The sequence below is a fragment of the Ipomoea triloba genome, chromosome 1 (genome assembly GCF_003576645.1).
Source record: "Ipomoea triloba cultivar NCNSP0323 chromosome 1, ASM357664v1".
Classification (NCBI taxonomy): domain Eukaryota; kingdom Viridiplantae; phylum Streptophyta; class Magnoliopsida; order Solanales; family Convolvulaceae; genus Ipomoea; species Ipomoea triloba.
In genome coordinates this window covers 16,242,576-16,257,550 of record NC_044916.1, presented here as the reverse complement: position 1 = coordinate 16,257,550, position 14,975 = coordinate 16,242,576, and the positions used below count along the sequence as shown (strand labels likewise).

General features: G+C 36.2%; 1 protein-coding gene across 2 annotated transcripts; it reads right to left on the bottom strand.

The window, feature by feature from the left end:
- Positions 1–65: 65 nt before the first annotated feature.
- LOC116020398 (SAC3 family protein B) lies at positions 66–10,739 on the bottom strand. 2 transcript variants are annotated; one of them, XM_031260876.1, is made up of 16 exons: positions 10,467–10,739; positions 9,699–9,794; positions 8,951–9,184; positions 8,283–8,465; positions 7,626–7,865; positions 7,299–7,523; positions 6,953–7,209; positions 6,544–6,644; positions 6,204–6,419; positions 4,529–4,756; positions 4,360–4,451; positions 4,177–4,270; positions 3,766–3,858; positions 2,928–3,688; positions 2,724–2,838; positions 66–2,053 (listed from the first exon to the last, which is right to left on the bottom strand). In XM_031260876.1, exons 1-16 carry the CDS (start codon positions 10,574–10,576, stop codon positions 263–265), a joined length of 4,836 nt encoding a protein of 1,611 aa, XP_031116736.1. In that variant the 5' UTR covers positions 10,577–10,739; the 3' UTR covers positions 66–262. The 2 variants fall into 2 exon arrangements, with proteins under 2 accessions (XP_031116736.1, XP_031116742.1); XM_031260882.1 differs by having other exon boundaries at positions 66–2,050.
- Positions 10,740–14,975: the final 4,236 nt, after the last annotated feature.

Here is a 14,975-nt window from a genome sequence, read left to right as displayed (position 1 = left end):
TTCACTTTCCAAATTCCAAACCACTCAATTTCTTTAAAAAAAAAAAAAAAAAAAAAAAAAATTGGTTACAAATCCAAGTGCAATATTCACAAATAGACAAATAAAGCAAAGCATGTTACAAAAAATTGGAATCTATAACTGTCTAAAAAGAACACCATAGTATAGTACTAGATCACTACAGGGTACATGAGCTCTTCTTCACCATTTAGGTATAAATATGGTGTTGAAAAATTACATATGCTACATTGTGAGGAAGTAGGAATTAAAAATATATGGACAACTTCTTATCTATCATGTTCTGCACAAGATTACACTTCTCTAACAACTCACTTAATTTATTAGCTCCCTTTGATGCCTTGGTGGCTGGCAGAGATTCACCTCCCTTATTGTTTACTTGTGTTGTTGCATGATTATAAGATGTCGCAAATGTACCGTCCTGATCAACATTCATTTCATCCCCCAATGGCTCAACTGCCTTTTCAATGTTATGATCATCTAAAGCCATAGGCCACCGTGTTTCGAAGCATCCTTGCGTATTTAGGATATCAGATTCAGATGCAAAAGGGGTACAACCAACTTCAACCATCTCATCAAGGGAGGGTTGCACCAATACAAAAGGCAATACTGATCCATCTTCAATGTTTAAGTTAGACACAGACACAGACACAGCTTGAGGTGAAACGGAGAGCTCCGGTTGCTTCAAGACATAAACTGATGAAAATCTTCCATGAGCTAAATTCATTAGCTGCCAATTGAATGCCCGTCTGAAAACCATGACCCAGTTTGGCATGAGATAAAAGTTACAGTTATGGAGTTGAAGCCGAGTGTACTTCTGTAGCATAATGTTCACCTCTTTTGCAGCTATTGACCGTCCCATCAGCTTACTAGTCTCTGTGAAATACTTGAACAAGCAATTCTCAAGTTGTGACATTTGGTACTCAATCTCACTATTCTTATCACTGCCTTTGTATAGCCAACTTGCATCCTCCTCAAAAGCTGGAAGTTTGCACCCAACTATTGCATGCACATGTGGTTCAATCCTTGCAGCAGAGCTCCATCCTATGCTTGGTAAGTACTGCAAAAAATAACTGTTCTGACTGCCACATTGCTCCAGCAATGCAATTTCAGGGCAGGGCCAACAAGTAGGCGTTGCTTGAGCAGCAGCAGCTACTTCTCTTGCTGATTGATCCAGGGCCTCATTAAAAGCTGAAATCAAGGCATTTGGATTTGTGTTTTGAGCATTAATCTTATCAAGAGCTTCCAATAAGGGATTTAAGTGGTACAGAACCAGCTCACGGGTTTTTACATGGTGAAGTACTGGCTGTGGGGGTGATTCATCTGCTAGCCACTCTAGCCCTTGTCTCAATTGCTCATCACTAAAAAATCCACTCAACTGTTCTGTAGGGTCGTCTTTAAGGAAAACAATGCAAAATGCATTAACCTGCGACTTATCAATGTCATGGAGCCCCAATTTTTCAGTTATGGTCGAGGGATCTAGAAAATTCTTGCATGAACTACTTAATATCAAAAGAGGCAGACAGGAACCATAAGGCAGAGCCATCAGAAGTTCACGAAGTCTTTTCTTTTGGATCTCCCATGGGAAGCACTCTGACACCAGGAAGACAATAGCACTTGCACCTGCCACAGTCTCACTTAGATTATCAAATTCAGTTTTCTTGATAACTGAGAAACAACTTTTCAGCTCCCCCCCAGATACATTAGGAATGCACTTCTTCCATATTGACAGTCTGGGTGATGATAAAACCAGCTCGTCATCAATGCCATCATTAGCAGGGATAAGCTTGGAAAGAAGCCATGATCCAGCAGCCAACTTGTCAACTTCATTTCTTTGGCTTGGTTTATTTAAATATTGCATGTCATCATGACAACATAAAATGACTTTCCAGCAGAGGCAGTTAGCAGCATTGTTCTTTCCAGAAAGTTTAGAGACAACAGCATCTGATACATTCAGCCTTGACCATGACTTTTGTTGAATTTCATATCTCTTCAACATCACACCATCAATGTTGAAATCACCAAGCAAATTTGGCTGCTGAAGAACAGGAGAAATTTGGATGAGAATCAAAGGATTGTTAGAGAAAGATAACATGGTAGGGTTAGAGAGGAAAATACCAAAAATAAGAAAAGGAGCTGGATCCCTTGAAACAGAAAACTACTGATATAAATATTACTTTATGTTTCCAAAAGCTGCCTTGACTTGTGTGTGTGGTCAGAAAGAGCCAAGTTGAGGTTCCCTCCAGCAACTCCAAGCAAAGGAATTGAATATAAATTTATAGGAGCTATCTTCTAAGGCTTCTGATTTCAAGACCGGAAATGGTAGATAATTTGAGGCTGTGACCTTTCATTTTGTTCTAGAAAGGATAATTTCACATGGAAAGTTGGACATCCTTTGGTACTTGAGAGTAATGTTTGGACCCTCTCCTATTTCAAATAGTATGCCTATACTGGTCTGCCTACTAACACTAAGTTATATTTTTACTTATTTTCCCTTCAAAGAATATAATATTACTTGATAATACAGAAACAAAACAAATTTGGAAATTGGAAATGCAAAGGGTAGAATAAGAAATTAAGTTTATTTTTATTAAAAAAAATCTTATGGAATGGAGTGCAATAAGAAATGCAAAGTTAGGGGATTCAGGTATCTGATAGTTTTAAGCACTTCTTTGAGAAGAAATGTTACAAAGCAAAACAGAACTTACAGTTTTGTAGTGCCAAATTGGTGGGCCCAATGACAGTGAGCTTAATGCAGCTTTTGCTGCTAGCTTTTTCTGCTCTCGCAATTCCCTTTTCTTTGAAGAGTGTCGTCTCCATATTCTGTAGAATGACAATGTGTTAGACTGGTAGTCAGAGATATAGGGCAGCAGCGCCACAAGCTAGAGATAAATCGGTTAAGCAAGCTACACCTTATAATCAGTTTAAGTTTAGCCTCTGCAACTTCTTCATCATAATAACCTGCTTCTGCTACATCAGTTTCAGCCTGTTGACAAGAAATCAATTGTTCTTCATCTTCCATGACTTCAACAGGCAAATGTTGTGGAACTGAAGATTTCTCAACAAAGTCAGTTTGCCCAACTGGCAGTCTCTCTTGTTCCACTCTTGATGCTGTAAGTTGGAAAGGTGTTTCTGTAGCTTCAATTTGCTCAACTTTATCAAGAGAGCTTCCAAAAACAGTAGCATACTTTAGTTTTCCCGAACTTCTAAATATGTCCTTTGGAGATTCTGGAGGACCATGCGCAGCTGATACCTTAGGACTTGTAGGAATCACCACACTTTCGTCTTGACCCTTTTTATGTATAGGCATTTTAAATACTGGCATAATCTTCACCTTATCTTTTGGAGATGACATTGTTTCATAATCAGGCATGTCCTCATCAATGGCCTGGTTAAAACTATCAGACTCAAGAAACTGAACAGAAGCAGGATTCTCCTCAACTTTATCTAACTGAGGCTCTATCTCTTTTATGGAAGAAATTGTTTCTGCCAGATGTGTACAAAAGACATCTTCAACTATTGCTCTTGACTTTTTACCATAAACAAGTCTTGAACACCTGACCAGATAGTCATTATCAACATTCAGAAATGACCCCTCCTTCACCATATATGGTTCTTTAAATTCCTTTATGGTGAGCCCATGATAGACAAGAAGGCTTTCTATGTCCTCTTCCTGATTAGAATATGGAAAAGCAGAAAATTAGAACGATGATTCAACTACAAAAGATATATGAAATCCAAACAAAGTACCTCCATCCCAAGCCATTTGGCAACTTGGCTAACAGGGATTCCTTGGTTATTCTGTAAACCACAGTGCAACGAAGCAAGGGCCTGGGTTCTTAACTGGTGTACAGCATCAAAAAAACACAAATCAAGTTAATGCATGTATATAAGCATCTTAAGAAATAAGAAGTGATTAAGCACATACAATGTCCCATAGGCCCTAGGCAAGTCATGTTTCAACACTAAAGGGGCTTCAACAAAATCACATATTGCAGTACAACTGTCAGCTAGGTGCCACTGTCAGTCTGTCACTTTCAAGGACTACTTTCCAACCAACAGGAAAAGGTGTGTGTGTGAGTGTGTAGTTCATGTCATGACTGACAATATCGTAAACAGCTTGCACAGGACAGTGAATTAATGCAGATAAATTTTCAATACCTTTGCAAAGTGAGCATGCATCAAGCATGCTTGAAGGTAGCTAGCTTTTCTCGCAAGACGAAAGAAGGCAATAAAATTGCCAGTTCTGCACGCTCTGCAACAATGAAACAAAAGATAACAATAAAATGACTTAATATTTAAAGTTATATCATTTATCTTGGCAGAATCCAATAATGGAATTACCTGGCTACATCACGAGCAAATACAATTTCCGGAGTTTGACGCATATCTGGTGTCATCTTGGCCAAATCAAGTGACAGTTCTGCGGGCTCAACCTAAAACAATAGTTTTATATTCACAGATGATACTGGAGATGCAATCTTAATAATCATGTTTGATTTTAAAGTCTCACTTTGTATCCTGGATGTTTGTCAAGCTTCAAAAGTGCGTAGTAGCCTCTGAATTCTCTCTCTGTTGGCACATCTATTCCTTTTTTCCGGTGATCATCATATAACTGAAATAACTCAACTGATGTCTTGTTCATTTGTTCAATGTTCAAGTGTGCATCAAATCCTTCTGAAAACCCTTCTCCTTTTGTATACTCACATAACTCATGCATAGCAATTATGTGGAGTCGTATCTGACAAAGAGAATTATTAAGACAGGTAAGACCAATGAAAAAAATTGTGATTGCTCCACTAGGTAAAGTTTTGTACTTCCGTTTCTGTTTTTTATTCCTTGCTCTTTTTGCTTTTAGATTTTAGATTCTGTGAAATAAAAAGAAAAAAAGTGTTTGATAATAGTAATTTTTTATTTTCTACATACAAACAAAAAAGTTAGTTTACCATTATTATTTTTGTTTTACAACATAATGCTATCAATCAATGCAACTCCTCATTCCTACCCACCCTTTACTACAACACCCTCAAACTACCTCCAGCTCCCAACTACCCTACCTCACACCAACCTCATCGACCTTACTTTGACCCATCCACACTCTTCCCACCAACCACCCCACATCCACCCCCTCTCTGAACTCTTACAATCTTCAACCCTAGACCAAAAAAATACACAAACTTCACTTTGGCCCGCACCCAAGTCCACAACCTCACCTACCCAAGCTCCCAAGCAGTGCCAACCCCCCCCCCCCCCCCCCCCACCCTTTCATCTTCACTAACTCACCATCACTATACAGATACAGGGAAAATACGAAACCAAACATGTTTACATTTTAGTTTATTCTTCAACAAAACAAGTCTGCTTTTGAAAGGAAAAACACATCTATGTTTTCCAAACGAAAAACACAAATAGAAAAATGGTATCAAACAATTGCTCTAGTAACTATTGCTCCCCATTTCATTTCAAGAGATTGCTGACTTCAACTTATTTGAAAAGACATGAGATTTAGCCATTTAGGTTTACTCCTTTCCAGGATTTTGGTCCCAATAACCACCACCAAAACACCACAATATTTCAAAAGAAAGAGAGCATAAGAGAATGATTAACAGTAAATTATATTCATAAAATCCTATCCTCTATGCATGTCTAGTATGTGAGACAGAACATTCTCTTTTCAATCTATGAATCTAAGGGTGTCTCAAACTATCTTAATCTGGTTATGCAATTTTACATTACTTTAGTTCTTTACTATATATTTCTAGGCTTCTAGCCCCAAACTCAAGTTAATTTTTCAGTTTATTTCACCTCATCTCAGTATCAATGCATCATCTCTGTTGGAACAAACAAACAAAATAAAAGCTGGTTTTAGCTCCAAACCTTTCTTGAATTCTTGATAACTCAATTTTAGTTGCCAATAACCACTAGACAAGTTTTCTGATCAGTATAGGATATATGTCCACTCTGGCCCCATCATGAACATTCAACAGAAAAAAGAGAAATAAATAATCAAGCAGAAAAATCCTCTAGGATGGCAAATTGATAATATATGCTTTTGTCCCAATTATCCAACCACATTCTTAGGCAACAGATTTTTACATAGCCAGTTCATTTTTTTTAATTAGAATAAGCCACTTCACAAGTTTTGAGTTATATTTCCAAACCAGTTGAATTAAGCATAATGAACAAACCATTTGTTCCAGCATAGTGATAGCTTCAAGGTTGAAAATATGTTGCATTCTCAGATCCATACGGACAGCACGCATCCTGTCCCATAAGAAGTTGTACAAACCAAGAAACTTATCATCATAGGGCTGATTCAGCAAATTTAGTAGATAATCCATTGTCTGCTGCAGGATTGGCATTGGACGGATGAGTTCAGCATCTCTCTCTGCTGTCCTAGTGTACTGAAAAATGATTTAAGAATGTCAATTATGCTTTGCTGATGAAAACCAAGTATCATAATTTGCAGTTTTACACTTACTGGTTTTCCTTCAGTAGGAATTCAACTTTGAGTTCCAGGAATAATACCTTCTTAACAGCAAGCGATTTACTCGTCTGGTTTCGTTCTCCATCTAAGCGCTCGTATCGGTCAAGATCTCCTTTTCTTTCTCGTTCTGCTCTCTCAGATTCTAAAGTACAAAAGCACAAATAGGTTGGTAATTAATTTTCAATGTTTTGATAGATAATAAAACAAAAACTCTTTAGACTGACAAAAACCCGCGTGCCACAAAAACAAAGGCCAGCAAACTAAGTTGGAGATCAACCAATGCATAAGTGGGAACTGAATCCAAGATTTCCAGGTCAAGGGGGCTTGGCTTAAAAAATTTGGCAAAAGCTCATTGGAAATGAAGTATATACCAACTAGTAACCTCATTGTATGTTCCAAGCCATCAATTTTGTAAGTTGAAAAGCATGATGAAATGTAAAAAACCATTACCTGGACACATGTCCAGACAAGATCCTATTATGATACCAGATGACTCAGGGCCCTCGTAATCAGATATCATATTGCCATTAGAGAAATCCCCTGTAGTACTAGCACTGGATTCCCCTATAATTTTTTGTCTCTCAACCACCAATTCATGTTGTCTCTTTGCAACAACTTTCTGGTCTTGAGGACCAGGATCACTTTGTACTGGTTGATGTAGGTCATTCTTAAAGCGGGCCAAACGCTTAGCTTTTGCCAGAGATTCCCTAAAATCAATGAGACGGAAAAGATCAGAAACACAGAACTAATGAAATACAATTTAAAGGCAACTATATTGTTTTGTATGATACCCTACCGTTCACTATCATCTTGGACAGTGGAGGATTCATCTTCAAGGACATGATCAAATGTGCGTACAAATGGTAACTTGGTCCTTTTGGCAACAGGAAGGTTCATGGGTTTCATCAAGCCAATATCAGCACTATTATGATGCCCAGATGTAAGAGACTGTTGATGAGTTTGAGAACCAGGAGCACTAGAAGGAAAATTTTGCCTCAGTTTGGGAGGAGAGCTGGAAGGCCTAACATACAATTCGAAAGGAGAAGAATCCATCAAAATGACATTTTCTATATCAACCAAAAAAGATACTACAATGTCACAACTGCCAGTAACTGTACTCTACCGTTTGGAATTGTGTACACCATAGACAGAATTTTGAAAGGAATCTCCATTAGAGGGTAAAATAGGTGGTGATCTGCTTCTCTTTGAGACTTGATCAGTAGGCTTGGTTGGCATATTTTTTGCAGAATCATAAGTATCTAAATAAGTAGATATAGTAGGAATTTTTTGTTGAGCCAATGGGATTGCAAAATTTCGCGGTGACTGTGATTGGTTACCCTTCAGAGGAGATGACAGAGAAGGTCTGCATCAAAAATACAAGCCAAATTTAAGATAAAAAGGAACAACTTAAAGACCAATCCTAGTTCAAGTGTTAACCAAAAAGAAATATTGATAGGAATTACAAGATAAATCATTTTTGGATATATTCCAGGGAGGAAAGAAAGTAAATTGTATAAATTATTTTGGTACATTTGAGGGGGCTGAGGATCAAACTTGTGACCTCCTAATTTAAAGACACAGGTTGGCACCACGACAAGTTCTTGGGCTAGACCAGTAAAGCTGAGTTTCTTAAAGAATTTATTTACTTTGTTATGTTTTCTATTTCACGCTTCTATTAATTTCATTTCCACTTTGGAGGAGATAAAGAATATCATGTTCTTTGCCTATTAAACCTGCAAATCTTCCAGACATACACACAGATTAATTGAACTTAACTCACCGTTGAACTTCACCAAAAGGAGGAGTTTGGTTACCAATGGGAGGACTGTTCCGGAAACCTAAAGGAGGGGATTGTGGTCGCTGAGTAACCAAGTAGCCCAGATTGTTTTGAAAAGTTGGAGGAGGTGATTGCATTTGTTGTGCAGTCAAGTGGCCTGGATCATTGAAGATCAACTCTGAATGGCTACCATTGAAATGTGAAGAGTTAGAGATTCAGTCAGAAACTGTAAACAGACAGAAAGCAATTTATCTACTTCTATGGAGCAACATGCAAAATATAAATGGCATAAGAACATCATTATTAAGAGAAAATGAACAATAAAACATCATGAAGTGTGGGGACATTAATCTCCAAAAAAGAAGATGCGTGTACACCACATCTGCTTCCAATGTTTCACCATCCATTTTTATCCTAACCCATGCCAAAAACATACCCTGCCAAGACATGTACTTCAAATGAATTCTTTGAGTGCCAAAATTCAGGTAACACATTGACAGTAAAAAGAAGGTATTCCCTTAAAAATGCTGCCATTTTATTCAATTACACACATCCTTCCTAGGGATACATGCACAGGAAATACTATAGCCCAACTCTTTATTAGCACCAAGAATGAAATACTGTTACTCACAAATAATAGCAGAAAATTCACGAAGATATAAATACTTTACCTCCCTCTGGTCATTCTGGAGTTCCTTAAAATCCTTTCATCTACTGGCAATGAGGGAGGTGATCTAATTCTTTTCAGATCTTGAACTTGGGATGCTGTGTGTGATACACCAATTCCAGAACTATTTGAAGTGATGGGTGGCAAGTGTGGAGAAGATCCTTCATCAGTTGGTGCATCAAGGTCCTTGTAAACAGACTTTTGTCCATAAGTCCAGTTAGGTCGAGACTCACTGTTTCTGAACAAGAAAAACGGGTTGTCAAAATTTTGTGCAATGTGCAACTTATTACTCTAAGAAGACATGCAAGTACTGCTTTCAGACCTGATTCCTTTTGGATTTCATAACATGTAATGAAATACATAATAGGTTTGAAATACTAATCCAGGTTCCTTACAGCAGGTAAAGCAACCTCTTTGGTATAATGCCATGGTTAATATTCAAAATAAAAATTTCAACTAAATAGAAATGACAAGTTGTGGTGCTTAGAAGCAACAAAATGTTATCCACCAAATATTCAAATGGGCCATATAAAACCCCATGCCATGATTTTCATTTGTATATCACTGTATTGGATCACTGGTCTTAAGAGTATAAATCCATAACATCTCTTTTCAATTGGTATATCACTGCCACAGAATGATTAACCTCTTTACCCAAAATCCTTCCAGTGTATTTTCAGCACCATGATTTATAGATCCACAAAGAGACCTTTTCAAAAAGTGCAAAGAAAAAAACTTGCATGGATTATTACCTTACTCCCACAGAAGGGTGGGATGGAACTGTGATGGCATGATTTCTATCAAAAGCTAAAGGTAGTGAATGCAAGCTCTCCGCTGCTTGAAATTCCCTGTAATGAAATACATGCTAAGGAACTTATTTGTGCCACACAGATAAGGAACTATAGGAGCATGACATAGGTTTTGAACTTTTGAAAGGGGCAAAGCAGAAATTGCAAACAACACAATATTACATTTAAAGTCCAAACGTCGGTATGAGATCTATACTTCTCAAATCTGTATAATCATTCCATTGATACACAACTCATAGATCCGAATTCCTCAATTTGAAAGGGAAAGTTAAAATTAATGAGAAACCCCTTATACGCAAACATATAGTATAGCACAAAAAATACACACAAATAAAATTAATTAAAGCCCATCAGCTCTAATAAAAGATCACACTGACACAAAAATAAGCCACCAATGCATTTCTAAAATTTCTACCCAATATCAGTCCCAGTCTAGTAATTACTGCCAAATTATCAGTCTCAAATACTTCTAAAAGCACAGACTCCCACAAAGAGCAAAGACAGCACATAAGCATCACCCTCCCCAGATTTTTACAGCTCATAAGCACAACAAAAATGAATTCCTGATTAATGTTAATCACCCAGTTCTTCAATAACCCTCAAAATTCAAAGTTCATACGCATTTATGCAGGTACTGCGTATAAAAAAAGTAACAGACAAAGCATAAAACAAAATGCAAAATATGTATAAAGGCAAAATATATACACATACTCGAAAGATGCAGGTGGTGGGGACGGGGTCCGAGGGAAGTTCCCGAAAAGGGTTTGAGCTCTCGGAGGCTCAGTTGGGCCTGAGTTCTTCCCGAATCCCTTGAATGCCATTCTTGATTTCCCTTTCCAATCAAACACCAAGCTTATAAACAATAGTACTTGCGTATGGTCTCTCTCTCTCTCAAAAGATGCGTGTATATATATGTATATAGATAAACACTCACGGAGAGTGGTGGAATTTGGTTATGGGGGTTTCGGAAATTTTGAAGTTCTTGGCCAGATTGAATAGTGAAGTTGATGAATTTCGTTTTTACTCTTTAATTTGTTTTTTCAAGAAACCAGAAAACTGGAATGGGCCCGTTTAGGGCCGTTTGGTTCCTTCCGGGGCAAATTATTGTATGGACCATGGTCCACACAGCTAAATGTACATTTTTAATGTACTAAATGTATATTGAATGTATATTATTTTTATATTGAATGTGCATTATTTGATAGTATGGTCCACACAGCTGTGTGGACCATGGTCCACACAATAATGATTGTCCTTCCGGACAAATTATGTTGCAAGGTGGACCTGGGTCCAAATTACGTCGTTTTTGTCTTCTTTTTTTTTTAATTAGTAAACATATTACTGAATATAGAGTTGTCCAAAAATGTGTGAATGTAGAGGTTTCAAAGTGTGAATGTAGAGTATAGAAATCGTGAATGTAGATTTATGATTGTGTGAATGTAGAGTTGCCCAGAAATGTGTGAATGTGGAGGTTTCAAATGGTGAATATGGAGTATAGAAATCGTGAATCTAGAGTTATGCATGTGTGAATCTGTAATAGAGTTAAGAAGTTCTAGCAACTTGTAGCCTTGTAATGTGTGAATGTGGAGTTCTCAAGTTGTGAATATGAAGTATATGACCTGTGAATATAGAGTTTTGAATGTGTGAATGCATAACAGTGGTAGTATAGTTACTAAACATATAATCCTGTAATGTGTGAATGTAGAGTTTACAAATTGTGAATGTAAAGTATAGTGTATGTGAATGTAGACCCAGGTCCACCTTGCAAGGTGGACTTGGGTCCACGGCATAACAACCCTTCCTTCCATCCCATGTTGGAGTGATTTTGGACCAATCCAACAAGGATCAATTGTTATATTTTGGATCAGAATTTACTATACATTGTGTCTAAATTATTTACTTACACTTAACATATTACGAAGTTGTTATGCCATGGACTCATGTTCATATTCACAATTTTAAAATTCAATATTCATAATTTTAGAACTCTATGTTCATAATTTTTAAACTCTATGTTCACAATATTTGAACTCTTTATTCATAATTTTTAAATTGAGTTAATTCCATTTTTTGTCCTAGATTTATAGGTGACAATCCACTTTTAGTCATTTTTTATTAAAACATCCACTTTTGGTCCTAGTATTATTGTGGCATGACCAATTTTGGTCCTTTATCAACAAATCAGTGTAAATATCCTTAAATACAATGACATTTCGATATTCAATTATGAATGTTTTCAAAAAAATAAACATAAAAATATAGCAATTCAACATACTTTGTATAAAAAAGATTGAAATATCTTTATATTTAACGATATTTTAATGATTTTGTTGTTGGAGGACTAAAATTGGTCATGCCACAATAATACTAGGACCAAATGAGGATGTTCTAATAAAAAATTACTAAAAGTTGATTGTCACCTATAAATCTATGACCAAAAATAGAATTAACTCTATTTAAATTTTATATTCACAATTACAGAACTCTATGTTTACAATTTAATAACTATATGTTTACAATTTTCAGAACCCTATGTTCACAATTTCATAACTCTATATTCAATAGTATAACACATTTTTGAATCTATATAACAAAATTGTGAATATAGAGTTCAAAAATTGTAAATATTGAATAATGTAATTTTGTATATTAAGATTTAAAATTGTGAACATGGACGGGTCCACCTTGTAAGGTGGACCCGGATCCATAGCATAATTTGCCCATATTACCACTATTTTTTCTTTTTTTTTTTAAATTATTTTATTTAATATTTTAAAATTAATTTTCATGTTTAATGTACTTTTAATGTAGTTTTTAATATATATAAATTTTATACATTAATAATAAATTTAATATTATGGAAAATCTATATCTATCTATACTTAATAAAAACAAAATTCTTCATTTTAATTACCCGCCCAAAGCACTCCTATAATATTAAGGTTTACATAATCTATCTATACTATTAATAAAAAACAAAATCCCACATTTTAACTTCCCGCACAAAACACTTCTATATTATTAAGGTTTGCATAATATTTTAAAAGTTAATAATACAATCTATTTATACTATATATAAAAGTAAAATCATCCTATTTTATTTTCCCGCCCAAACTTTTGTAATCAATTAATTAAATATTTTATTGGTCAAATAATTAATAAAGCTTATTTGGTAATAAAATGTAAAATGAAAATTAACTAATATCTATTAACTAGTAAAGTACCCGTGTGATGCACGGACTTAAATCTTGGATCTGATAGAGTTATGGACATTCGGGCCGGGGGATCAACACCCTAGTACCTGAGTGATCACATGTCAAAATATTTTGCTTCTATTACGTGCCCTGACAGCTTAGTCACTATCAATCTAGTACTGTTACAAAGCCCGAGTGAGTGATCAATGTTTAATTCTCAACAGCATTACCAGGGATCCAACATTTAATGCCAATGAGTGATTGGGTATGCCTAACGCCCAAATACCATTTAGGAATTCCAGTGTGTGCACATCTGCGAGAATACCGACTCAGACCGACATACCGTGTCGCAACTCAACTATGTCATAGTCTCAGCAACATGTATGTCACTCAGGTATTGATTTACAATATTGACCACATCAAGTGTTGTAGCTAAGATCGCACGACTTTCTAAAAAACTATTATCAACATTGTTTGTCAAAAACATTTGGAATATGTCCTCTACTATAGTTGCAATAGGATCACCATGCTTGGGTAATAACATGTCTTGTGAAATTTCAACTTCTACAAAACCGTCATTTTGCTCTCCAATTGTCCCATCCCCAATAGATGCAATCCAATTTGCAAAAACTTCAAGTTATTCCATCTAAGATACTTTTCACTCACTTATACGTTTCAACATGCCAGACTTAGACTCAACTAAGATATCCCTATTACCTATAGACGGGTCCAAATTACCCACAATCAAAGCTACAACTTTGGACGATGTTGGTAAGTTATACGTTCTTGCATCTTTGGATCTATTCCCAATTAGTCTCATCTTTATCTCCACTCTTGGGTTGGCTTCTATCTCAGCCCTAGCATTGCGGAATGATTTGACCAAAATATTGTTGGTATCAAGGACTTCCTTAATGTCAGCAACAACATCAACCACTACAAAAAAACGCCAAAATAGCGACGAACAATTTCCGTCGCTAAAAGGCTCAAATCCGTCGCTAAAAGGTTTAGCGACGGATTAGCGACGGAAATCGTCCGTCGCTAGAATTTTGCGACGCAATTTTTTTCCGTCGCTAAGATTGAGCGACGGAAATGTCCGTCGCTGCGGGAAAATAATCCGTCGTTATTTTCGTTCGGGCGACGATTTCGACGCCGTTTGTTGCGACGAATTGGCGACGGGCACATCCGTCTCTAGGTTTAGCGACGGAATATCCGTCGCTAAATCCGAACCATTTCCGTCGCTAAGTTGCTACGACGACGATTTGATGACGAACTTTGCGAGGGAATAGCTACCAATAATTCCGTCGCTAGACTTAGTGACGAACATGTCCGTCGCTAATTTCCGTCGCTAATTCTAGCTACGGAATGTGTCGTCGCTAATTCGTTTTTATTATTTGAATTTGATAGCATTTAACTACGATTTAGTGACAGAAAGATCCGTTGCTAAAGTTAACCACGAATTTTTCGGTCGCTATTTCGTCAGTATTTTTTATTTTATTAGATACTTAGCTACGAATTTACAACAATATTTGTCCGTCGCTAAATTGTAAAATTTTTTTTAAAAAAATTATATCCGCTAATTAATATCGCATACCTGCATTAATCCTATAAATAATATAAGACATCAATAATATAATTATAAAATATATTATCTCAAAACATCCATACTCATAACACAATAACAAAAGTAAAGTAATATAGTTAGAAACAGTATCAAGTATCCATCGTTAGAAACAAATAACATTCATACTCATATACATAATCTAATCATCTCCTAGGTTTTCATCATTTGAATTAACAGAATTTTTAGCTTGTTGAGGAGGTAGTGGCATAGAAGTGGATAGAATACCATTGCGACGCAACTCATCCATCAAACTTGTAATCTGAGCTTGTATTTGAGTCTGTATTTGAGTCTGCATTTGAGCCTGCATTTGATTTCTTTCAGCTTGTAGTTTAGCATCCATCTCAGCTTGTAGTTTAGCCTCCATGTCAACTCGCATGGTCTCTAACTGTTGATTCATCATATCTT

What these genes read in the sequence shown, in the direction of transcription:
- LOC116020398 (XM_031260876.1), bottom strand. Translation starts at nt 10,576, where the DNA reads ATGGCATTCAAGGGATTCGGGAAGAACTCAGGCCCAACTGAGCCTCCG. An exon ending in CCTTTTGGTGAAGTTCAACG is followed by an intron (nt 7,866 to 8,282) that starts GTGAGTTAAGTT and finishes TTTTTGATGCAG; the next exon opens with ACCTTCTCTGTCATCTCCTC. An exon ending in CAATTTGGCACTACAAAACT is followed by an intron (nt 2,054 to 2,723) that starts GTAAGTTCTGTT and finishes CCTGTTCTTCAG; the next exon opens with CAGCCAAATTTGCTTGGTGA.